Below are 25,379 nucleotides of genomic sequence, written 5' to 3' on the forward strand. Positions count from 1 at the left end.
TACATAGACGTTTCACTGGATGATGGATTATAAAGTTGAGAATTATGAGGGGAAAAAAAAAAAAAATACCCTATTTTCCCTGTGGGGGTTTTTCGAGAGGGAGAGTTAAGGAGATCCACCTATGAAAGTGATAAAAAAGCTTTCAAGGGTCCACTGAGAGGTGCAACTACTGGATATTTCACAAACAGACCCCCATCTAATGGGGTGGCTTTGGAATGGTAATGGTCCTACAAAGCTAAAGCTAAACCAGCACACCACATGTTTGAGTTATCAAGTAGGTGGGAGTTCATCTACAAACTTTTAATATAGCAAAAGCAATATAAAAATATAATAGTCTAATAATAATAATAATTAATCTATACGTAGATTTGGTTAAAGATCCTACTTTTATTCTACTTTGGCATCATCTTCTGAGGATATATATATATAATTATATATATCATATATATACATATAGATGCAATGGTCATGGACAGTAGACCTCCATGAAAGGCTTTATCATGATGGTCACTATCAACACCACTCGCACACTTAGCTTACACACGCACACACAGAGCTTTTTTGAAGTTTGACTATGAAGGCTGCATGGTCATCATTCACGTGGGATCCATAAATACATATATATCAACATGGCAATTAGCATGAACAAAATGTGAAAAAGCCCCAAAAAAAAAAAAATGTCGACCCGAGTTTGTTTGTACTAGAAATAAGATGATTTTTGTCGCATGAACTACCATTGAATTTCCATTTTTTTTTTTTTTGGTTTCTTTGACAATATTAGTACGAGTGGAGTAACTTTTCAACCTAAACTGGATCCTAATTAGACTTCTTTCATCTTTTTAGAAACTTGGTAAAGCCAGATTCCAGAGTTGAATGCAAAGAACTTGACTAAAATGTTGAAGAATGGTGATAAAATGCTAACCTCAATGGTTTTTTCATTTTTCATCTTTTTTTTTTTGTTTTTTTTTTTTTTTAAGATGAAATTGGAAATGCTAACCTCAATGGTTTTTTCATTTTTCATCTTTTTTTTTTTTGTTTTTTTTTTTTTTTAAGATGAAATTGGAAATATGACAGTTTGTGAGAAAATCCATTGATACTGGTGATTATTGGGTTGAATGATTTGTTGGATACTTAGGATTTGGGGATTGGACCCATATAAAACCGACCCAACAAAGATTCCGGCTTAGAAAATTAGTGAGGTGTGCCATTGAGCCCAATTTACAGGTTCTTCCATTACTGGATAATCTGAGTTTTGGATTTTGGGCCAATGGCTGCTAAGATTCCTTGAGCCCAATGTGTAGCCCGCTCAGAAAAGGCCCAAAAATCTTCGACAAGAATATCCGACTTCCATTGTTATAGGATAATTTTGGACAGAAACAGGGAATCTCAATGACTCAAAAACAGACCTCAAAAATCTGGAAATGATCACACTCAAGGTCATGGCGGGATCAATCTCAGCTCCAACGTGTCTGTGTTCGTCGTCGTCCTCATCCACATACACAAGCGCAAAACTAGCCATTTTCAACCTCTCTGCTTCTGCGGTATCCCAATCCAAGACCTCACCTTTTTATCCAAGGTTTAGCCTTTTCTCACAATGGAATGGTTTGAAGCATCTGGGCATCTCAGTCTCGCCAAAATCTTTGAAATTTGGTACTCTTTTTTATTTTATTTTATTTTAACTGGGTTCGTATGTTTGCTTTGCTTTTTAGTGTGAGTTGTTTTAGTTCATTTGGGTCTTGTTTATAATGGTTATTTTGGCGGTGCAGAGAGAAAAAGAAGATATAAGAATAGGGTCGTTTACGCATCTCTATTTGGGGTTGGAGCTCCCGAGGCTCTGGTAATTGGGGTGGTTGCTTTGTTGGTTTTTGGTCCCAAAGGTCTTGCTGAGGTGAGTTTGCATGTTGTAATTGTATAGTTGAAGTTGATACGTTACTTTTTGTCTTAAATGCCTTTGTTTAAGCCACTATATTTTAGCCACCGCTAAATTTGAATTTGACTTGAGGATTATGTGGAGGACAGTCCTTCAGCTGGCATAGTTGCTTCTAGTTTTCGATTTTCTTCCTATGAATGAAGTCTAGTGATTGATGCATGGGGGAGAATCAAAAAACAAACATATATTCCCTCAAGCTGGATTTTGTATTAGAGACCATTCCTTAAGCTATAGAGCAAGTGATATGGGGCTTGAATGGGTAATAAGAACTTCAGTTGCTCCATTTAATGAGTAATAAAAAGTGGTCAAAACTGTTGGGTGAAATAAAGTCTCTGATGGGTCTTTTGAAGGCTTTTAACTTGGTTGTTTATAGGCGTAAAAGAACATTACCCCTCTTCAATTCCTAAGTGATCTTTATTCTGTATGGCTCCCCAATTTTTCTCTTTAAAAGAGAGAGAGAGAGAGAGAGAGAGAGACCACATAAAGCTCCTGGATCCCTTGTTCCCTAAAAGAGACGATCTTGGGATGTTTGCAAAGGGATCATTAGAGGCTCTAAAGTGGTCCACAACTTAGTTTTGTTATAAGTTTATATATATATGAATGCAATGTAAACCTTTATCCATCTTGTGAATGAATGCAATATCAACTTTATATGTATCTTATATAGTATGGAGGACTCTTAACTTGTTAGAAGCCAAATTGATGAACTTTGTATAAACTATATGATGTCCTCCTTTTCCTGACCAGTCTACTTAATATCTATAATCTTGGCCAGTTTGGTCAGATAAGTATTCAGGGTTTTTGTTATTTTGGTTCTGCTGGTGCAGTGTGCAAGAGCTACAATTTGTGGGGGATCTAATTGTAAATATTTTGAAAATAGTTTATAGGAATATTGGTTTTATCTTTTCAAAAGACATCAGTGCCTTTACAAAAAGAATGTTTCAAATCAAATGACTAGTAGGCTTCAGTCTAATCGTCCTAGTAGCTCTTGGTTATCTCAATTAATAATCCATATAAATGCAGGTTGCTCGTAATCTAGGAAAGACATTACGTGCTTTTCAACCCACCATTAGAGAACTTCAGGTAGATACATAAAAAAGCTTATGGTTTTTAAATGTTTCATTTATGCCACCTCTGAGAAAGCCTTTCATACTATAATTTGCTTTTCAATTTATTTTTAGGAAGTTTCTAGGGAATTCAAGAGCACCCTTGAAAAGGAGATTGGTTTGGATGAAGTTTCAGGTTCAATAAAAAGCACAGATGCGTACAGGGCCAACGCTACCTCAAGTCCAACAATTGCCAGTAATGATGAGGCTTCCAAGATTACAGCTGACCCTAGTGAGTGATTTCTGTTTTATGCTGTTAATTTGTTTATAAATCTAGGCAAAGGTTAAAAAGCTGAAAGATTGGGAACTCCACTAGTTACCGTAATCAAATAATTGCAACACTTCTTATATTTATTTCTTTTACTTCTTATTTCAAGAGTTCCATACCTCCTTGGGGTAAAATCAGTTGAGTAGGCCATACTTTGCATTTTCTATTTTACTGCACTTAGTCCTTTCATGTGCAATCTATGCTGTATAATGCAGCAGTTCCCAAGTCATTGTTTTACAATGATAATTACTGCTTATTTTATTCATTCATAATCATATCGAGAATCCTTGCACCAAAAGAAATCCATAACCATGCAGACTGATCGGTTATTGCAGATGGCGGCGCATCATCCCCAAGCAGAGCTTACACCAGTGAAGAGTCTTTAAAAATCACAGAAGAGCAGCTTAAAGCATCTGCTGCTGGCCAACAGCAGGCGCAGACTTCTGCTTCACCAGAAAGCGAGTCTGCAGATGGCAGCACTTCATCCCCAAGCCGAGCTTACACCAGTGAAGAGTATTTAAAAATCACAGAAGAGCAGCTTAAAGCGTCTGCTGCTGCCCAACAGCAGGCGCAGACATCTTCTCTACCAGAAAGCAAGTCTGAGGCTCAAACTAATCCTCAAGGTTAGCCATTACGAAACTTACTCTCTCTCTCTCTCTCTCTCTCTCTCTCTCTCTCTCTCTCTCTCTCATGTTACATTTCAATTGGTAACAGCTTCTGTGGAGGAAGCTCCTGCAAGAACGCCTTCAGCTCAACAATCCGGCCGTGAGACATAGAAACATGGCTGAGAAGAAGATAAAAAGTACAAGAGAGAATTGCTACCAGTCCATTTTTTCCATTGCCAAGAGAAGAGAGACACGGGGCCGTCTAGGAAGATGAATAGAGCTAAGTAGTGAATTTTTCCATAATTTTAGTTCAGTAGCCGTGCGGAATTTCCAGGATTTCTGTATTGTTGTGATAGATACCAGCTTTTCCTGTAACTGTAAAATATTATTTCATATAAAGATGCATAGCCCAAATTTTACGAGTTAACCGACATGTTCTATTTTTTATTTTTCGCGACTGCTATCCACTATATATATATATATATATGTATATTCAGATTTTTATTTTCATTTTTCATATTGAGGATGCAGGGATTTGGATTCAAATCTCCAAGTAAATACTGGTAGTTACTGCAGCTAGAGTGATGAATTGATGATCGAACAATAACTAAAATAACTAAAAGCCGTCAAGATTAAAGTTGAGTTGATATTTCAACAACTAAAATAACTAAAAGCTGTCAAGATTAAAGTTGAGTTGATATTTGCTTCAATATTTTTAGTTTATTTCTTTTGGATGCAAGTAAGCATTTACTGCAGTATGATCATTCATTTGAATAGAATCAAGTCTTAAATCTCAAGGGCTGGTAAAATCACACAATCAATTTCAAGGATGCATAATTTTTTGGAGTCCAAAAAATATCGACTTCAATGTGATTATTAATTCCAATATTCTCTTTGATGGTAAATTTTTGTGCTTTTTTTTTGTTTTTTTCGCTTTTTCTTTTTTTGAAGTTTCTGTTTAGGCTGCGCTTTTTCAATCCAGAAAGAACCAGTTGTTACTAAACCAGCTGATAAGTGGGCTGAGCGGCTATTACCATTCCATAAAGACCAAGAAAAAGGAATGCTCAGGAAAGAACACATTTTCTTTCCATTTTATACCTTTTAGAGGGAAAAAAAAATTACAAGCTACATGGCAGCACATTTTATCTACTGAGAAAATTATAGTAAATTCATTTGTCTGTGGGACTCAAATTCTAGATAGTCTCCATTTGCCGGTCCACCATATCCATACATATCAAAAACCTTGTCATCTGATGGTATATTGCAGCCTTCTCGACCTTTAAAACCCTCCATGGGTGGAGCCCAGGGACCTGGGGTTGCAGGATTAGAACTTGAAGCCTCTTGGTTCAGACTAAGAACAGTTGGATTTTGTGGTGAGTTTCCAGCAGCCCTTCTGTTAGAGGAATTAGCTGTTGTTAGGGAAATGGACGATGACTGCTGTTGTAATTGCTGCTGGTTTTTCATCGGTGATTTGGGCCGAAGAGCCTCTATTTCCGGGGTCGTTATGACAAGATGAGGTGCCTCAGGAGGTGGATTTCGTCCACCCCCTCCTTGCCACACTTTACCATCCTTGTCACCAAAGTTCCTGATATATGCCTGAATGTCACCCAAATCCAAGTCAGACTTGAACTCCAGAAATCCAGTCAACAGAACTCACAAAACAAGTATGAACATAAGGATAATATAATCCTCTAGCTTGCGTTTGTCCAGTAAAAATTTTCAATAAAATAATAATAACAAAAATGAAAAACTGCACAAGAAAATATTTGCCGACACTTCACATGCATCATAATGGTGACACTCATGATAAAAAATGTTTATTCATGACAGTATCTCAAAAATGTGTATTTGATAAAAGAAATATCATGATTTGGATATGGCATGTGAATGGCAGCGGAAATCTCATGTTCTGGTTAAAGGCAAAAAAGCAGCACAAGCTCTGTCAAGGAAAACTTGAGAGTGATTTACAAATTTTAAGCCAACCAGATCATATCATACCTCAGCGTTAAAATTTGATGAAGATAGTCCACTACCAACAGTGAGCCAACCAGACCGAATATTGTGATCTTCGCCAAAGAGCTCAAGCCTCCTCCGTCCAAGGGCAAAATGCTCAATTATCCTATACATATCCTCAGGCTTCTGAGTTGAACCTGCAATTCGATAGGCATAATAATTGTCTTAAGTACATATCTTGTTACTTTGACATGGAAAATCGAAGAAAACAAGCATATTAAAATGTTCAAGTAAACTGATGACAATGTATCACAGATTCAAAGGCCCAATTCCACCACAGTTTTGCAGTGAAAGTGAAATAACATTAAACAGATGGTTGCACCTAAATTTATATGTACTAAACAATGTATTACTATGCTTTCATTTTCAAAAAACAAAAAGAAAATCGACATAATTCTTCATAAGAACCAAAATAATAATAATAATAATAATGGAATCCTCCAGCTTATCTCCAAAGAATTGAAAATCTCAAAGCAAGTAAAATCAAGGGAAGTGAATGCAATCACTGCAATACTCACAACACATACTGACCGCTATTGCTAAGACAACTTACAAAGATTATGAGACTATCATTCAATTTTATGTCTAGAATTGTCAAAAAGAAATGAAACTCATAGCTATTAATGCCAACAATGTAAATGAAGATACAAACCATATGGTGGTTCCTCAGCAATAATAACATCGGTATCAATGTTAGCATGGATAATATGACCATCAGTACTGCGACGAACTGTGCCCTTTATGCCCATCAAGCAGTGTTCCTTTGATTTATTGACCAAGAAAATATAATCATTCAGTAAACAAATGTATCACTACACAAAGGTTCAGAATAAAAATGGTTGGTCATAAAACAATGCTGCATATATCCACACCCACAATATAAACCAACCTTTGAATGCTGAAACAGAGTATGAGAATCATGCCGTAAACCTGGGGTTGCATTAGATTTGTTCGTCTTCACCCAACAAATATCCTCACACCTACGAAATCCCCACTGTAGCACCACAATAAAAAATTAAAGAAGAAATGAAATTTGGAATTTTGTTTATGAAATCATACAAAATCTTATGGCATTCACATCTATAAAGAAAAGGCCAAAAAAAAAAAAAAAAAAAAAAAACTCATTTTTTAATTTTGAAGGCCTGATAACACACTTTCTTTAGGCATTGTCGGCCCTGCTCAAGCCCCATACCGTCACCCACCCAAAGGAAAATAAATGAAGGTGTGTCTGCTATTGCCTGTGGACATAAAGGAAAAAAAGATTAGTATCCAAGTCAGAGGTCGAAAGGAAGCATGTCAATACAAGAAGCCAGGGCCCAAACAGTTCCCATGTATTGCACTTGAAAAAGATAATCTAAACATGATAATCAAAGAAACTCTCATTAACAATCAATTTATGACACCACCTGTGAATATCAAGTAACACAACATTCCAATTGCAGATAATGAGTATTGTTGTAACAATGATACAGTAGGAAATTATCATCAATCTAACTACTTCAACATTTAATTGTGTACAAAGGGTAGAGAGAGAGACAGAGAGAGAGAGAGAGAGAGAGAGAAGAAACTTTCTGCAATCAAGATCACAAATCACATGCTACATACAATCAGAAACATGAATGTTTATCAACATTATTAAAGGCAATTTCAAGGGGAAAAAAAATGATTAACAAGATTACCTCAATCTTAAGATTCATTATTTCTTCAAATGTCCAGTACTCCATATGGTCAGCAACACCAGGAGCACGATGAACATATTCCTCCCACGGGGGGTCAATAAGAATGACATCAAATTTAGTTCCAAAGAACTCTGGGGATAGCTCAAACTCCTTGAGGTCACATTTGTAGTACATGGGAGGAGAAGCAGACTTAGACACAATCTCGTCCTTTTTCTGTATCAGCTCTCTTAGCTTAGGGTAATCCTCCACAACATTTGTAAGCTCTAGCTCCCTAATGAAGTTCTGGGGTCTCATACCAGTATCAACAAAATTTTGAGAGTAGTCATTCTGCTCTCCTCTGGAAGGAGCTTTACCAGGAGGTCCACTACCTTTAGAAGGAACCCAACCACCAGGAGTTTTATCTGCTGAAGCTCCACGGCCCATTGATCCTGCAGCACTGAAACCAGGGCCAGACATACTTGGATGACCTCCTCTTCCAGGGCCTGATTGATTAAAATACATTGCAGGATTTGCTGGAGTACCAATATTAGGGGGAAATCTTGGGCCTGATGGTCCAGGAGGAACAGCTAACATATTTATTTCAACACCCCGTGCGCCAGGCCAAACAGGGGGAGAAAATGGAGGAATAAAGACACCAGGGGAAATTTGCGGGCCTGGAGCAGGTGACATGTTAGGGGTAAGTGGCTGCATAGGTCCAGGTGGAGGCATTCCAAGAGGTCCAAATGGCGACCCCATTATTGGCAGGGGGATTCCAACCTGTTGGCTGTCTCTTCCATTAGGCCTCCCTCTTCCTCCTCTCCCAACTCTTCCCCCCTTTAGTCCTTGTGGAGTAGCTCTATTAAAGGACTCCTGGTTCCCATATGGTGGCTGTGAACCACTACCAACACTTTGGCCACTGCCACTACGGCCAGAACTTGCACCTTTTTGGCCTCTTCCTTTCCCTCCATGGAAATCAAAGTCATCCCTCCATGAGTTCTGATCTCGCAATGAGGTGCCATCATCAGGATACTTTTCTTTCAAATTTTCAACATGCGAACCAGACCCATATGCATCAGTCCTCCTTGTTCTTTCATCCTGCATATATGCCCATTCTTCATCATTGGCAGCTGATTTAACATCAGATTGCTGCCCAGCTTCACCTCTTCGGGCAAAGTTGGATCCCGACTCTGGTCTTCCATAATCCAAAGGCTTCGTTTGGATCTCAATTACATCATAATTTTCATTTGAAATTCCAAAGTCGGATGATGTTTTCACAGCTTCACCCCTGCTTCCATCTTTCCTGTTACCAGAACGACCATGAGGCCTTTCACTGTGTCTTTCACCATCTGCTCTCTCACGACCATGTCTAGGCAGCTCCCACTCTCTGCCATGATCATAAACAATGTCCCCGTTCTTAGACTCCTTATCATCACTGCTGTTTTGCCTTCTTTTCCAGCTCTCTTTGGATCCTTCACGATCCCTACTCCTTTCAGCCCAACTATCGTCCCTGCCTTTAGTTCGATCATCCTTATAACCATCCTTTTCAAGTTCCTTCCGCTTAAAACTTCTTTCATAATCAACCTCAGCATGCTCTGAATCCTGATGACGTCTTCTACTTCTTTCAGGGGTCTTGGACCTGTTTGCATTACTTACTTCTCTTGCACCTTTATCTCTCATCCATCCATTTCCATCTTCATCTGCATTGAAAGACCTCTCACGGCTTTCAGAAGCATCCCGACCTGTGGGAGTTCTCTGCTGCCTATGCTTCTCAGTTTTTTCCCTGCCCGATCTGTCTTCCCGAGTAATAGGACTACCCCTATTATCTTCTTCTAGTGGTTCTGACCTACCTTTACTCATACTCCTCTCCGCATCAGCTCTTCTTTCTTCTCGGTTGTTAGATTTAACACCCCTGTCACTGCTTGAGTCTAAAACTCTGCTTTTATTCTCACTGGTTTCATTTCTGGCAGATGTATTTCTCTCTCTAGAACTCTCATACTTATCAGAAGCCTTACCACTTCTTGAATCGCCTCTTTCATAATAAGTTTCTTCCGCTTTCCTAACAGCATCTGATTCATCCCATCTTCTTCTGGAGCTCCTTGTCTGTTCAGAAGACCCATGACCCTTCTCTCGGCCACTTTCCCTCCTGTCCAAATGCCTGGATTCTCTATCCAGCACTTTTTCATGCTCCCCATCATGTGAGTTTTCTTCTTTGCTTCTGCTTCTACTGTGTGAGCTCTCATGCTCTGAAATTTTTGAGGTCATTTTCCGCCTCTCAGTTTCTTCCAACCGAGTTTGCCCTTTACTTCCAGACTTATCTGCACCATCTTGCCTGCTCTCTATTTCACCATCTTGGTACCAACTACTCAACTTGTCCAAGCTGCTCTCTTCTTGTTTCTTCTTTATCTGCTTAAGACGCATATCTTTTCTCAAGTCATAATCATCTTCTTCACTATCTGCTCTGGTCGAGCCACTAGATCTTTTTCTTCCATCATTTCTGTCCCCATAACTTTTTCTTCTTCCACTGTCATCTAACCCTTCATTATCATCAACATTACCAGACTTTCTCGACCTACTTGACCTATGCTTCCTCTTATCAATGCCTTCCCATTCATCATTGTCTCCAGCTCTATCACTCTTCACATCTGTACTATCCTCCATGTCGCGTTTCACATGACCCCGACCATAATCAGGAGAATCCATTTGCAACTATTTTCTTCTTTGATGTGCTCACATCTATAGCAGATCAATATATATGAACAATCTAAAAATAAAGGATCCTAAAACCTTTTTTAGAGAGAAACGGGAGCAAATAATTCACCTGTGAAACATAATATTTACCAAATATTATTAGCCACGTTTGAGGAACTTACACACATTTAGAAAGGAGTATTTAAATTTTGTCTTTAAAAATACAATCCAGAGAACGCGCAGAAAAGCCATTAAATTTATCAATAAGTTCTAATCATTGAAAATATAAATTTCTAACCTAATTCACTCAGTATGCAGTTTCAAACATTTCGCAGACCGATTCAACAAAACCTCACAAAGCCAGTAACCTAATCAGAGTCAACTACGATAACAAACACATAATATAGCTCAAGTGAAGTTTCAGATTTCCATTGCAACGTTTGCGTTTAAACCTCCCATTTAACCAGAAACAAGACGAAACAAAATCCAGTCCTACTGATTGGTTGCTCAGAAATTTGGGAGAGATGAAACAAGAAAAACAATTGAAATCCTAGCTTTACTACTGTGTCGGTGCTGCAATGTCGAATAATTGTAAACTGAATAAACCTAGGCGTTGGCTTGGATCCTAGGCCCCCCAAAATCTAGAGTTTAAAACCAAAAATAATTCAAATTCATACATCATTTTCTTCACAATTTTCCTTCAGTTTTCTCAGCCGCCACAAAAAGCATACGACATTGAGAAGAAAAATTTACGAGTAAAGATCCCAATAAGAAAATCCGAGAGAGAGAGAGAGAGAGAAAGAGAGAGAATTTAGAGAAAGATAAAGTACCTGTGATTTCAATTGGAGATTGCGGAGGAAGAAGAAACCCTAAAGACCTCCGAATAGGGTTCTCAAGCTTCGATAGAGTTTTCTCCCCAACGACACAAAGGCGACGACCGTATTCATTTGTTATAAATTTTTTTTTTTTTCCCAAAAAAATATGAAAAATAATTCTCTGGATTTTGATTTTTGAGAACCAAATTTCAGGAACGGGGAAAAAAATAAAAAGAAGTATTAGTATTTTTTTATCTAATAAAAAATTAAAAAGAATTATTTGTTTCAGTTTTTTCTTTATAAATATTTATTTAATTAAAAACTAAATTTCAAAAAGTTTGGGTTAAATAGACCTTTTTTTTTTTTCCTTTTTTTTCATTCGAAAGTGTTAACTGTACTAGTTGTTTTTATCTTTTCTTTTACATTTCAATTTTCGCAATTGACTTGACTATAATTTTAATTATAATCTCCGTCTTCATTTTCAGTTTAATATTGTGATTGAAATATTTTGAGATTTATGGCTTTAATTAAAATCAAAATAAACTACCTGCAAGTTTAAGGTCAATTTTTTTGGTGAAAAAAGTTTTAAGGTCGATTTTATGTGCTTATGAGTGGAAACTTGTATGATTATTTATATGCAGTGCATTATTTTAAATTAGACACTACAAGTTGTGAATGGTGGTAGTTATCTAAATATCTTATGTGATTTATTTATTTATATTGTTTACATATAAATAATCAACTTTGAGTTTATTAATATGCATATTTAGTTTTTGGTATGGACATTTAATTTCATTTTATCACAATATATATTAAAGTTAATTTTAATACCAAATTTCTAATAAAGAATTTCAAAATTGTCATTGGTAGTCATTGTTCACTACTACATTGTTTATTGAATTTATGCAATTAAGAGAACTAAAACAAACAAAATATGGTTCAGGATCTTAAATTAAGAGTTGCACAAAAGGATGTTGGCCAAAGGCAATTTTTTTTCAAATATATTAAAAAATAATTTTTTTAGATTTGTCAAACAGGCTTTACTCATGCGTCCATGAGATGAAAGTACTAAAGTTTTATTATATATATAATAATTATTGTATTAAAATATTTTTACTTTATAGAATCAATATATGATTAAACAATACAAATAAATCAGTGTAAAAGATCAATTTATTTTAACAAATTTGCATTACATCTTCATTTTATTTAAAAATATTGTAATGCAATCAAGATTATATGTATACATGTTTGATTGAGAAATTCCAAAATAGTGGTTATATGGATCATTTTATTCATTGAATTTAGCAATGTCCGTGAACTATGTGAAAAAAATCCATGGTAAAGTAGATTCGCCAAGGGCGTGGAATTTTAATGCTCAAACAAATACTTTTCTTCAATATTAATTAGAAGAAAAAAATAAGTATGATAATTCCCATCAAAATCAACTCATATAGCAATATATCTATATCTATATATATATATATTTAAAGAAAAGAACAAAAAGTGATTTGAAACTACATAATCCTTTTTTACAAACTTGTGTACAACTTATACATGAAATCCACATTATGCAATAGATTTTAAAAAAGGAACTAGGCAATTTCCAAATTATTTGAAATTTGCTTCTGCAAAATGGAACAAGAATCAAATACATCATATCACTAAGTGAAAATGGATTCAAATTAAATATTTATTGACAGACTTTATATTGTTTTATGATATAATAATCTCCTTTTTTTTATTTTTTTGTTTGGGATAAATTTTCGTATCCAATATTTCTTAAAAAATCGCCTGTATATATATATATTTTTTGGTAAATAAAATTCGCCTCTATTTACTAAAAAAGATGGCTTAATATTGACCAAGTAAACAGAAGGTCAATGTATTTTAGATCAAACAAGGCCAATCTTTTTTTTTCTTCTTTTGGTAAAATCAAACAAAGCCAATCTATTAAAATTTTAAAATGTTTTCAACATCATTTACATGATAACATGCTGATCCATGAAATGTCCCTCAAAATTGAGGCTTAGATTATTAATTATCATTATTACCAAAAAAAAGAAAAAAAGAAGATTATTATTTATCATATATCATACGTTAAAAAAATAAATAAGAGAAAAAAAAGTTAAAATCGAGCTCTGGACAACTTCAATATTAAGCTTCCGAAGTACAAATCTTAATAATTATCCATTAATTGATAATCCCAATATATATATATATATATATATTGTCCATACAATAAAATAGACAAAGTACCATTTCCAAATTTTAACGGAAAACAAACAACCATAAGTACCATCCAATTGTTGCTGTGATTTATATTCACTATTTATTACAGATAATTCCCATTTAGACTCCAACAGCACCGATTGGATAAAACAAAACAGAATAAATACCAACTTCAAATTAATTAAATTCCCTCCATAGAAAATAAAATACGTGCAAATTTAATTTAATTTAAACCTCCAAGAGAAACTCCTTGTCTTTCTCCAACCTCTCCATAGCTCCAGCTTCCAAGGTTATTTCGACATCGATGCTTCTCCCGCCGGATTTCCCTTGGTACAGATAGACCATGCCGTCGAACCGGTTGTTGCATCCACTCCTCACTCCCTCCGGTTTTCCCCACCCGAAATCCACCTCGTAGACCTTGAATCTCGGCGAGCTCCCCACCGCCACGCAATTCGCTCCAGCGTCCTTGAACTGGAATATCTTTGGCGCTCTTTCCCACTCCTTGTTCCTCTCCTCGATCGCCTTCGCGTTGTGCGATTCTATGGCCCCCCGGATCATCGCCGCCCCGAACTCTGGCGGGTTCGCCAGCAGCAATCCCGCCGCCGTGCCGGTGAATATCGCCTGGATCAGGTTCCCGAAGTAGCTCTCCGGCATCGGTGGGTCGACCCGTTTCCGACAGTCGGCGAAGACGGTGAACACCGTGATGTCTTCAGGTTTCAGATTGCGCGCGATGGTGACGTGGCGCCAGATGTGGACGGAGAGCGATTGGAATGTGGAGAATGCCTTCGAGCCGTCCGATGGGTTGAGTGTTGACCTGATCTTGTCGATGGAGGTTTCGGAGAACTTGAAGACTTTTTCCCTGAGTGGTGGGTCCGCTACTTCGGTTTCACCGTTGGTTGTTGTATTTGGATCTGACGGCGGTGGGATATCGAGTTTCACTCGCGTGTTGCGGGATTTGGTGCGGTCGAGAAATGGTGGGACCGAAATGGTGGAGGATCCGCTGCAGATCTCGGCCCATGAACTCATGAAATGCCACGTGGATGTTCCATCTAGGATCGCATGGTTGAACGCGCAGCCAATTGCAAGTCCGTCTTTCAGCTTAGTTAGCTGTGAGCGATACCACAGGAATGTTTAATAGAAGCAAGAGATCAACGGTAGAGATGAATAAATATGAAAAGCAAGTAATTTCATTAAAAATAAATAAAAATAATTAAAAAAACAACTATACCCAAGTACAACCATAAATAATGGGGCAGTCTACATTATTGTACTTTTATCTTTTGAGTATTCACCCAAAAAAAAAAAAAAAAAACTTTATCTTTTGAGTAAGACCCAACAGAGATTGACTACCAAAATTGTTTCCCAATGATACATTTTTCAGTAATAAAAGTTTACAATTATTTTCTCATAATTGCCAATCCACAAATTAAGCACATAGAAAATTCAACGAAATGTTTAGAATTATTTTTCTCAAATAATTGCCTAACTTTATGTAGAATAAAAGTTAAACATAATTCATTGAAATATCTTATTTTTGACTTGAAAACATTTGATTTAACTGTTAAGTGTTAACAAATTGCTTTCTTAAACCCCAAATCCAAAATTCTGAGCAAGGCATCTAATTGAAATATTTGTGAAATCTTAGGTAATACTGTGAAAAGTAACCCCTAAGCAACCGTATATCAAATTCTGTCCACAGAAAAAAAAAAAAATGGAAAAGAAGAAGAAGAAGCATATATCAAATAAATAAATAAAACTACTAGGCTAGGACCATCCATCTTTTGAGAATTTATTGTACGTCCGTTTCATGAGTTGTATCGTGTCAGATTTAGGTGGTCATTACCCATGTTGTAGGCGGCACTTGCGGTGCACGTGATCTTGTAAATACTTTTAGGTATATGCTATAGTTTTTTCAGTACGAGAACCTCAGCCAAATAAAGAAATCGTATGAGAAATAGTCATGCGTAATCATAAATTACCCAAAAATAAAAAATAAAAAAATTGCATGACTACAAGGGTTGATGCGTAAGAAAAATATAGCTTTTTTATTTCTCTTCATTTTCTACTTTTCCCTTTTCGGATTGCAATTTTCTAATTGAATATTCACAAGGTCACTCTCAGTCTCATGTATATAACCCCATGAAATTAGACTTTCGATTTCCTAAATAGTATATTAAACTAATTTGATTAAAAATAAAATTCTACGAAGGAATTGAATGTAAGGGGAAAACGGAAAACAAAATAAAGTCATTAAGTTTATGGACAATGCAAAAATAGTAAATCAGCAAGGCATTGAAGAGACATGCAAAGGCAAATCGACAGGTCCTTAAGGATTAGGACAACTTAGTGATTTTGGTTCCTCTGTTTTAAAGTTATGGTCTGGAACTCTGGATCTGAGTCTTTATCTGGTCACCTGCTTTACATAAAAATAAGTATTTGAAGGTTCATTAAATACCCCCCCCAAAAAAAAAAAAATAAAAGAAATAAAGACAAGTATGGTAGCTTCGTTGGTAAAAGCACCATCACCCAAGGCTAGTTATTGGAGTTCGAGTCTACTGGAGAGTAAGAAATGCCTGGGGGCAGAGCCAAAAAAAATATACCCCAAAAAAAAAAAAAATCTTTCATGGACGAAAATGGGGCACTTGGATATACTTCCAAAGTCATAAAACGGAGGAGAAAATACTTTAATCTTTCTAGCTATAATTTAAGAGCATTTAACTTCAGTATGTGAAGGAGGTAGTTATCTACAAACATTAGCTATACATATATATATATATATATATATATATATTAAACTTTTCCTAAAATTTAAGTTTTTGAATTATTAGTAATTAACATAGTATTGAAGTTTAAAATTTTCCAAACATTTAATTTACACTACTATCTATTTAAAAAAAGTTTAACATTTATAAGTATCAAAATGAATCTATTTAAAAAAAATTAACATTTATAAGTATCAAAATGAGTTACAAATGAATAAAAATCTAGACCTAAACTAGATCTACACATTAAACTTTTAACATAAATGGTAATTTAACACTATCTACCCCATAATATTGAACACCACTGACTACAGAACCCCACTAGAAGTCAGTGGGTCATGGACCAGCATTAATGCGGCAAAATAAAACCCAACGATTAATGACAAGATAAACAAAAACACAGCAATTTTCAAGCAGAGCAAAAAGCTTAATTTTGCTAGTATAAATTTGCATAAATCCAGATCATAATGATGGTACATGATTAATGAGAAGGTTCACCTGCACTGCCAACAAGGGCCTATGAATTCCCTCCAAGTTCAAGATCCCATTATAAGGTATCAACTCCTTGAAAGCATTGGTACCTTCCTCAGCAGATAGATCCTCTGTGCTAATCTCATCTGCAACTGCTTCCACCACTTCAACACCCTCCGTCTGATCGTCATACTCCACTCTAAAAACACCCTCCTCATCTTTCCCTAACTTCCCAGCCATCTGATAGAACTCCACCAAAACCACCTCAAGCCCGTCTTTAAGTTTCTCCACCATTTCCTCATAGTTATTCCCTTTGTAAAACAACAGCTTCTGATTGTAGTAAAAAGCCAGATATGGTAGATCAAATGTGACCAACTGACAGTGTTCTTTCTTACCAAGTTTCTTCTTAGGCTTCACATGGGTTTTGCCTGTGATTTTCACGTTCAAAGTTTCCCCATTTTTGCCAGCTTCAGCTTCCATGGTTGGGAGAGATTAAACTTGGCAAAAAGGTTTTTGAATAAGAGTGGGCAGGTTTTTGTGGGTTGAGAAAAAATGAATAGCTTAGAGGAATACTTATAGGAAGTTCTTTTGATGTAGTTGGGTATCATTTATGGATTTCAATAGAGCAGTTGTAGGCCATAAATGCCTGCTTATCTGGTGCCTTTTTCTTTTGTTGATTTGGTTGAAGTTCAGTAAAAGAAGTACTACTTTCTGTTCTCCTCCCTGTGTAATTGCTTCTGTTAATGGCATGTTAAATACCATTAGAACCCTGTTTTGACGAGATATATCAATTCTACCAGGGCATATATCAATTTTTTATTTTTTTTTTAATGAAGCATTTTCGAAAATAAAAGTCTTGAATCAAAACCACGTCTGAAATCTCAGAGCCTGAATTTGTCCCCAAATTATATCCCACTATTTGGTTTATTATGTCTTATGCATAAATTGGATCTACAGTTTAAAACCAAACATAGTCCAAATTCATACATCATTTTCTTCACAATTTTTCTTCAGTTTTCTCCGCAACAACACAAAGGCGACGAAAAAAATAATTATCTGCTTTTGCTTTTTGAAAAGTATGAAAAGTAATTATCTGCTTTTATATGATACTAATATCATATCATTTGAATTCAAATTAAATATTTATTGATGGATTTTATAGTGTTTCATGAGATAATATTTCAGCCAAAAAAAAAAAAAAAACAGAGATAATAATCTCGATTTTTTTTATTTTGATAAATTTCTGTATCCATTATTTCCTAAAAAATTGCCTGTATTTTTTTTTTCCGCTAAGTAAAACTAGATACATATATCGTGCGATACATAGCATATATAATTGCTATATATTATTTTAATAATAACTTATAAAAAAAATTTGCAATCAAATTGTATATAAAAAATCAAAAAAACAATATTAAATCAAAATTTTCAATTCAATATAATTATAAAGCATAAAAAGTAAACATAAAATAACAAATTAAATTAGACAATAGATATTATACAACCTACTATCAATAGTTGATAAATTTATAAAAAATAATTAAATTGGATTAGAAGAAGAGGCAAAAACATTCAACGATAACTTATAAATACTAAATTTATTATAATGTGAGTAATGCTGCCTATTAGATTATTTTTTTTACTATTCCTAACTGTTCAAACTTTAATTGTAAAATATTTTTAGTAATAAAATAATTTATAAATCCAATTTAAAAAAATATATATTGGCATCAATTTAGAAATCAACTGTCATTTTTTACGAATTTAACAATATATGTATATAACAATATATGTATATATTGTTCACTGTTATTTACATGTATATATAATATATTATTTTTTCTTTTTTTCTTTTTAGAATATATAATTTTCTGAAAATATAAAAAAATAAAATAAAAAATCCTAACTACTAATAATGAAAATATTGACCAATTTAACTAATTTTAAAATTATTTAAATTTTAATTATTTTAGTTAAGAATAAATATCAATTTATTTTATAAATAACATTTTTCAATGATGATAATTTTAGAATTAAATATTTTATAATTTAATTATTTGATTATTTAATAAAAAATATTCTGCATATTTTTTTTTTATTTTTTTAAATTTATAAAAATAGAGAATAATTTATTAGATATAATTTATTAGATAATCAAGTAAAAATATGCATATGTATATATAACTTAGCAGTTGATGCTTGACTTTACCAATTTACTAAAAAGTCGCCTGTATTTTCTTTTTCGGCTAAGTAAAATTTGCCTGTATTTACTAAAAAAAAGTGGCTTAATATTGACCGGTAAAGGGAAGGTCAATGTATTTTAGATCAAACAAGGCCAGTCTCTTCTTCTTCTTCTTCTTCTTCTTCTTCTTATTCTTCTTCTTTTTTTCTTTTTTCTTTTTTTTTTTTGGGTAAAATGAAACAAAACATATCTATTAAAATTTTCAAATATTTTCATCATTATTTGCATGATAACATGCTGATCTATGAAATGTCCCTCTAAATTAAGGCTTAGATTATTATTTATCACTATTTCCAAAAAAAAAAAAGATTATTATTTATCATATATCATATTCATACGTTTAAAAAATAAATAAGAAAAAAAAGAAGAAGTTAAAATCGAGTTCTGGACAACTTCAATATTAAGTTTACGAAGCACTAATCTTGAGATAATTATCCATTAATTGATAAAAACCAATACATATATATATATATAATCTCCATACAATAAAATAGAAAAAAAGTCCCATTTCCAAATTTTAACAAAAAACGAACAGCGATAAGTACTATCCAATTGCTGCTGTGATTTATGTTCTCTATTTATTATAGACTCCAAATAGCGAATTAAAAAATCACAGCACAGATTGGATAAAACAAAGACAGAATAATTACCAACTTCAAATTGATTAAACTCCATCCACACAAAATAAAATACCTGCAAATTCAATTTAAACTTCCATGAGAAACTCCTTGTCTTTCTGCAACCTCTCCATAGCTCCAGCTTCCAAGCTTATCTCGACGTCGATGCTCCTCCCGCCGGACTTCCCCTGGTACAGATAAACCATGCCGTCGAACCGGTTGTTGGTTCCACTCCTCACTCCCTCCGGTTTTCCCCACCCGAAATCCACCTCGTAGACCTTGAATCTCGGCGAGCTCCCCACCGCCACGCAGTTAGGTCCGGCGTCCTTGTATTGGATCATCTTGGGCGCGCTTTCCCACTCCTTGTTCCTCTCCTCGATCGCCTTCGCGTTGTGCGATTCTATGGCCCCCTGGATCATCGCCGCCCCGAACTCCGGCGGGTTCGCCAGCAGCAATCCCGCCGCCGTGCCGGTGAATATCGCCTGGATCAGGTTCCCGAAGTAGCTCTCCGGCATCGGTGCGTCGACCCGTTTCCGGCAGTCGGCGAAAACGGCGAACACCGTGATGTCTTCGGGTTTCAGATTGCGAGCGATGGTGATGTGGCGCCAGATGTGGACGGAGAGTGATTGGAATGTGGAGAATGGCTTTGAGCCGTCCGATGCATTGAGTTTTGACTTGATCTTGTCGATGGAGGATTCGGAGAACTTGAAGACTCTTTCCCTGAGTGGTGGGTCCGCTACTTCGGTCTTACCGTTGGATGAAACTTGTTGGTTATTAGCATCGCCGTTGGATGTGGTATTTGGATCTGACGGCAGTGGGATATCGAGTTTAACGCGCGTGTTGCGGGATTTGGTGCGGTCTAGAAACGGTGGGACCGAAATGGTGGAGGACCCACTGCAGATATCGGCCCATGAACTCATGAAATGCCACGTGGATGTTCCATCTAGGAGCGCGTGGTTGAACGCGCAGCCAATTGCAAGTCCATCTTTCAGCTTAGTTAGCTGTGAGCGATACCACAGGAATATTTAATAGAACCAAGCGATAAACGGTACAGATAAATAAATATGAAAAGCAAGTAATTTCGTTAAAAAAAAAAAAAAACAACAACTATTCCCAAGTACAACCATGAATAATAGGGTAGTCTAACCTAGTGTACTTTTGTCATTTGAGTAAGACGCAACAGAGATTTAAAAAAAAAAAAGAACTTTCATCGGTCCAGATTGGAGGGATTGGATCATTGATATCTTGCCTCTTATTAATTTTATAAATGTTCACAAATTATTTGATTCATAATTTATATAGTTATCTTATATAGTGATGTAGACATATAGAATCCATATCAAAATTCAAATAGAATTTACCAAAAATTAAATTTATATCGCTTATAAATAGGTGTGATGGATCGGCAGTTTTCTTCATTTGATCTACCTTTTTGGATGTAAGACTCAACAAAGATTGACTATCAAAATTGTTTCCCATTGATATATTTCCAGTCAAAAGTTTATAATTATTTTCTCATAATTCCCAATCCACAAATTAAGCACACAGAAAAGCACAACAAATGTTTAGAATTATTTTTCTCGAGTAATTGCCTAAGTTTATGTAGAATAAAACTTAAACATAATTCATTCAAATATCTTATTTGTGACTTGAAAACATTTGATTTAATTGTGTTTACAAATTACTTTCTTAAAACCCACATCCAAAATTCTGACGAAGGCATCTAATTGAAATATTTGTGAAATCTTAGGTAATACTGTGAAAAATAAACGCCAAGCAAGCATATATCAAATTCTCTCTCTCCCCCCCCCCCCCCCCCCCAAAAAAAAAAAAAAAAAAAAAAAAGCATATATCAAATAAATAAATAAAACTTCTCGGCTTGGACCATCCATTATTTCAGAATATATTTTATGTGTTTTATGAGTTATACTGCGTCAGATGTGGGTGGCCATTATCCAAGTCGTAAGCGGCACTTGCTGTGCACGTGATCTTGTAAATATTTCTAGGTGTTTGATAAAGAATTTTTCGTACTAGAACTTCAGCCAAAAATAAATAAAGAAATCGTATGAAAAATAGTCATTTAGAAGCGTAACCATAAATTAGCCAAAAAAAAAAAAAAATTGCATGACTACAAGGGTGGATGCGTAAGAAAAATATAACGTTTAGAGCTACAATTCTAAATTTTGATTTCTTCTCATTTTCTACTTTTCCCTTTTCCAATTGCGATTTTCTAATTGAATGTTCACAAGGTCACTCTGAGTCTCATGTATACAGCCCCATGAAAAAGACTTTTGATTTCCAAAATAGTATATTAAATCAACTAGAGAAAAAAAAAAAAAAATCTAAGAAGGAATTGAATGTAAGGGGAAAATAGACAAGAAAATAAAATCATTAAGTTTGTGGACAATCCAAAAATAGTAAATTAGCAAGGCATCAAAGAGACATGCAAAGGCAAATCGACAGGTCCTTCAGGATTAGGACAACTTAGGGATTTTGGTTCTTCTGTTTTAAGGCTATGGTCTGGAGCTCATGAGTCTTTACCTGGTCACGTGCCTTTCATAAAAATAAGTATGGAAGGTCTATTAAATAACACAAAAAAAAAGTAAAATAAAATAAAATCTTTATTAGACGAAAATGGGGCACTTGGATATCCTTTCAAAGTCATAAAACAGAGGAGAAAATACATTAATCTTTCTAGATATAGTTTCAGAACACTCAACTTCAATAATGTAAAGGAGGTAGCTATATATATATATATTAATTTTTTTATGGAATTTAACTTTCAAATTATTAGTAATTTAATATGGTATTAAAGTTCAAAATTTACAAAATATTTAATTTATATTATTATCTATTTTAAAAAAATTAATATTTATAAATAACAAATTGATTTTCAAATGAGGAAAAATCCAGTCGTTAATTAGATTTACGTATTAAAATTTTGAAATAAATAATAATTTAATATTTTCTACTTTTTAATAAATCAATATTTTCGTTAATTTAAACGGAAGATATTTGATTTGTTATACTAAATTTTGAATATATAAAATAAATTGCATAAATGAGATATGAAATCCTTATCTCTTGAGCCCTATGGTTTACCTATTAATTTCTTAAATAGTAGAGATACAATTTCACTCATTACAATAAAAGGCAAAAAATTCACTCACACCTGGCAAGTCCCTATCTGATTATGCGCATAAAATTGTCTTCTATTTTTTAAAACATTAAATACCAAACCTTAATAGATGAAACAAGCTCTAATTTGCTCGAATTAAATGAGATTCACCATACAGTCATTGGGTTCACAAAGGAGGAGAAATTCCTATCTGATTTGAACACCATTGACTACATAACCACACTAGAAGTCAGTGGGTGATGAACCAGCATTAATGCGGCAAATTAAAACCCAACAATTAATTAGAAGATAAGCAAAAACAAAGCAATTTCGAAACAGAGCAAAAGCTTAATTTTATTAGTATAAATTTGCATAAAACAATTTCATAATGATGGTACATATTAATCAGAAGGTTTACCTGCACTGCCAACAAAGGCCTATGAATTCCCTCCAAGTTGAAGATCCCATTATAAGGTATCAACTCCTTGAAAGCATTGGTACCTTCCTCAGCAGATAGATCCTCTGTGCTAATCTCATCTGCAACTGCTTCCACCACTTCAACACCCTCCGTCTGATCGTCATACTCCACTCTAAAAACACCCTCCTCATCTTTCCCTAACTTCCCAGCCATCTGATAGAACTCCACCAAAACCACCTCAAGCCCGTCCTTAAGTTTCTCCACCATTTCCTCATAGTTATTCCCTTTGTAAAACAACACCTTCTGATTGTAGTAAAAACCCAGATATGGTAGATCAAATGTGACCAATTGACAGTGTTCTTTCTTCCCAAGTTTCTTCTTAGGCTTCACGTGAGTTTTGGCTGTGATTTTCACATTCAAAGTTTCCCCATTTTGGCCAGCTTCAGCTTCCATGGTTGAGCGGGAATAAACTTGGAAAAAAAGTTTTTTGAATAAGAGTGGACAGAATTTAGTGGGTTGAGAAAAAATGAATAGCTTAGAGGAATATTTATAGGAAGTTCTTTTGATGTAGTTGGGCAGCATTAATACATGGATTTCAATGGAGCAGTTGTAGACCGTAAATGCTTGCTTGTACTTTGTCTTTTTCGTTTGTTGATTTGGGTGAAGGTCAGTAAAACTACTACTTTCAGTTCTCCCTGTGTAATTGCTTCTGTTAATGGCAAATTAAATTGGGTGAAGGTCAGTAAAACTACCACTGTCAGTTCTCCTCCCTATGTAATTGCTTCTGTTAATGGCAAATTAAATTGGGTGAAGGTCAGTAAAACTACTTAAGGTCAGTAAAACTACTACTTTCAGTTCTCCTCCCTATGTAATTGCTTCTGTTAATGGCAAATTAAATACAATTAGTACCCTGTTTTGAAGAGATACATCAATTTTACCAAGGCATATATCGATTTTTTTTTTTTTCTTAACGAAGCATTTTAAAAATAAAAGTCTTGAATCAAAGCCACGTCTGAAATCTCAGAGCCTCAATTTGTCCCCTAATTATATTCCACTATTTGGTCTATGATATTTGATGCATAAATTGGATCTAATTGGTCACGTACAACGGATGTCTTTTTGTTTTTATTTTTTTATATTTTTTTGGGGCTAAAGTTTTACCAAAATTAGCATTACTTGGATGGTGAAAAAAAGGGGGATAACAAAAAATAAACATATGTATATGTATATACGTGTGTGTATATACATATATATATATATATATATAATTTTTGGAAATTTTTGGGATAAAAATTAGAGAGGAAAAAAAAAAACGACTTAGTTGCATGGACAAAGTTTCAATTTGGCTGATGAGATGAGGTCGGTTTTGGACCCATCACCATGGTCTTTCGGCTGTGGGTGGTTAAGGCGATGAAATTATAAGAATTAGACGGCTCACCGTATGTACAATCGAAGCTGTCTCCACAAGAACTTACATGAAATTAATGATACGGTGGAAACTAATGACTTTTTAATTTATTAAGTTGTTGGTAGTTATTATATTTTGTTTAAAGAAAAATGGTTTTAATTTTAAATTTTTGTCTTTAAAATTATTGGATTGATATATAAGAGAGACCAAACCAAAGCTTCTTTCCTTTTTTTTTTTTTTTTTTAAATATATATATATTTATATTATTTTGAGTGAGAAACAAAATGGTGGAAATATAAGATTAATATCATTAAGAAATTGAGAGAGATAAATGAAGAAGACAAAAAATATGGATGGCCTCCAAGAGCTGCATATGAATTTCAAATCTAATAAATTATAAGTCCAGATTATTAGGTAGCGGGTATGGCTAACTTAGTCTTATTCAACTGCTATCTACTTCTATTATGATTTTAAATTTTAACCATATTGGTTTAAGATATGTTTTGCGTATTGAAAAGGAAATGTGATGTTTTTTTGTTTTTCTTTTTCCCAAACAGGAAGTATTTAACTTTGATTTTGAATTTGATCCCTGTTAGGTGGTCACCAAATTTCTATCTAAATCGGTCATTAAGGAGCCAAATTTTTTTAATTCCGTAGTACTATGTAATTGATTAATTCCTCACCTAATTAATTACTGAAGAAATCCAACAAAATCTAAAAAGCACTAGTTGTGATAAATCTTATTTTGAATCTTAGGGCAAGCTAATAGCTAGGCAGTTTATAGGAATTGGACCACTTAACCCGATATGGAGTTATTTTAATCTCAGCCTCTCCTCCATGGCTAAGGAATCCAAGGCATTCATATAGATTTTAGATGCTCATAGAATTAATCACAAAGCCTAAAAATCATGCACAAAATCAATCTTGCTACTCTTTTTTTCCATATGTATGAAAGCTTTGTTATTGAGATGCTTATTTCGTTGTTGGGATTGTTGAGATTTTTTATGAGTGTTCATTTATTGGTTTCT

At 34.6% G+C, this 25,379-nt stretch overlaps 4 protein-coding genes across 4 annotated transcripts; 1 reads left to right on the forward strand and 3 right to left on the reverse strand.

Annotated features, from left to right (window-relative positions):
* The first annotated feature begins 1,361 nt into the window (after nucleotides 1–1,361).
* On the forward strand, nucleotides 1,362–4,336 carry LOC107423501 (sec-independent protein translocase protein TATB, chloroplastic). The gene is made up of 6 exons (XM_016033073.4): nucleotides 1,362–1,650; nucleotides 1,767–1,888; nucleotides 2,954–3,013; nucleotides 3,112–3,268; nucleotides 3,640–3,927; nucleotides 4,019–4,336. Exons 1-6 carry the CDS (start codon nucleotides 1,422–1,424, stop codon nucleotides 4,078–4,080), a joined length of 918 nt encoding a protein of 305 aa, XP_015888559.1. The 5' UTR covers nucleotides 1,362–1,421; the 3' UTR covers nucleotides 4,081–4,336.
* A 626-nt stretch (nucleotides 4,337–4,962) lies between these two features.
* LOC107423677 (N6-adenosine-methyltransferase non-catalytic subunit MTB) lies at nucleotides 4,963–11,271 on the reverse strand. Its single transcript, XM_016033289.4, has 7 exons — nucleotides 11,099–11,271; nucleotides 7,602–10,398; nucleotides 7,077–7,160; nucleotides 6,812–6,916; nucleotides 6,575–6,683; nucleotides 5,908–6,059; nucleotides 4,963–5,505 (listed from the first exon to the last, which is right to left on the reverse strand). Exons 2-7 carry the CDS (start codon nucleotides 10,278–10,280, stop codon nucleotides 5,068–5,070), a joined length of 3,567 nt encoding a protein of 1,188 aa, XP_015888775.2. The 5' UTR covers nucleotides 10,281–10,398; nucleotides 11,099–11,271; the 3' UTR covers nucleotides 4,963–5,067.
* A 1,983-nt stretch (nucleotides 11,272–13,254) lies between these two features.
* On the reverse strand, nucleotides 13,255–17,105 carry LOC107423492 (BAHD acyltransferase DCR). The gene is made up of 2 exons (XM_016033062.4): nucleotides 16,576–17,105; nucleotides 13,255–14,422 (listed from the first exon to the last, which is right to left on the reverse strand). The coding sequence occupies exons 1-2, from the start codon at nucleotides 17,026–17,028 to the stop codon at nucleotides 13,544–13,546; spliced, it is 1,332 nt and encodes a 443-aa protein (XP_015888548.3). The 5' UTR covers nucleotides 17,029–17,105; the 3' UTR covers nucleotides 13,255–13,543.
* Nucleotides 17,106–19,212: 2,107 nt separating this feature from the next.
* On the reverse strand, nucleotides 19,213–23,467 carry LOC107423474 (BAHD acyltransferase DCR). The gene is made up of 2 exons (XM_048470593.2): nucleotides 22,944–23,467; nucleotides 19,213–20,408 (listed from the first exon to the last, which is right to left on the reverse strand). Exons 1-2 carry the CDS (start codon nucleotides 23,394–23,396, stop codon nucleotides 19,497–19,499), a joined length of 1,365 nt encoding a protein of 454 aa, XP_048326550.2. The 5' UTR covers nucleotides 23,397–23,467; the 3' UTR covers nucleotides 19,213–19,496.
* Nucleotides 23,468–25,379: the final 1,912 nt, after the last annotated feature.

Source organism: Ziziphus jujuba, chromosome 8, assembly GCF_031755915.1.
Source record: "Ziziphus jujuba cultivar Dongzao chromosome 8, ASM3175591v1".
Lineage (NCBI taxonomy): Eukaryota > Viridiplantae > Streptophyta > Magnoliopsida > Rosales > Rhamnaceae > Ziziphus > Ziziphus jujuba.

Coding starts and splice junctions, on each gene's coding strand:
- LOC107423501 (XM_016033073.4), top strand. CDS start 1,422: ATGATCACACTCAAGGTCATGGCGGGATCAATCTCAGCTCCAACGTGT. Junction 1,651..1,766: donor GCCAAAATCTTTGAAATTTG/GTACTCTTTTTT, acceptor TTGGCGGTGCAG/AGAGAAAAAGAAGATATAAG. Junction 1,889..2,953: donor GTCCCAAAGGTCTTGCTGAG/GTGAGTTTGCAT, acceptor ATATAAATGCAG/GTTGCTCGTAATCTAGGAAA.
- LOC107423677 (XM_016033289.4), bottom strand. CDS start 10,280: ATGGATTCTCCTGATTATGGTCGGGGTCATGTGAAACGCGACATGGAG. Junction 6,917..7,076: donor GCCGACAATGCCTAAAGAAA/GTGTGTTATCAG, acceptor GTGGTGCTACAG/TGGGGATTTCGTAGGTGTGA. Junction 6,684..6,811: donor CTCTGTTTCAGCATTCAAAG/GTTGGTTTATAT, acceptor AATAAATCAAAG/GAACACTGCTTGATGGGCAT.
- LOC107423492 (XM_016033062.4), bottom strand. CDS start 17,028: ATGGAAGCTGAAGCTGGCAAAAATGGGGAAACTTTGAACGTGAAAATC. Junction 14,423..16,575: donor GGCCCTTGTTGGCAGTGCAG/GTGAACCTTCTC, acceptor TATCGCTCACAG/CTAACTAAGCTGAAAGACGG.
- LOC107423474 (XM_048470593.2), bottom strand. CDS start 23,396: ATGGAAGCTGAAGCTGGCCAAAATGGGGAAACTTTGAATGTGAAAATC. Junction 20,409..22,943: donor GGCCTTTGTTGGCAGTGCAG/GTAAACCTTCTG, acceptor TATCGCTCACAG/CTAACTAAGCTGAAAGATGG.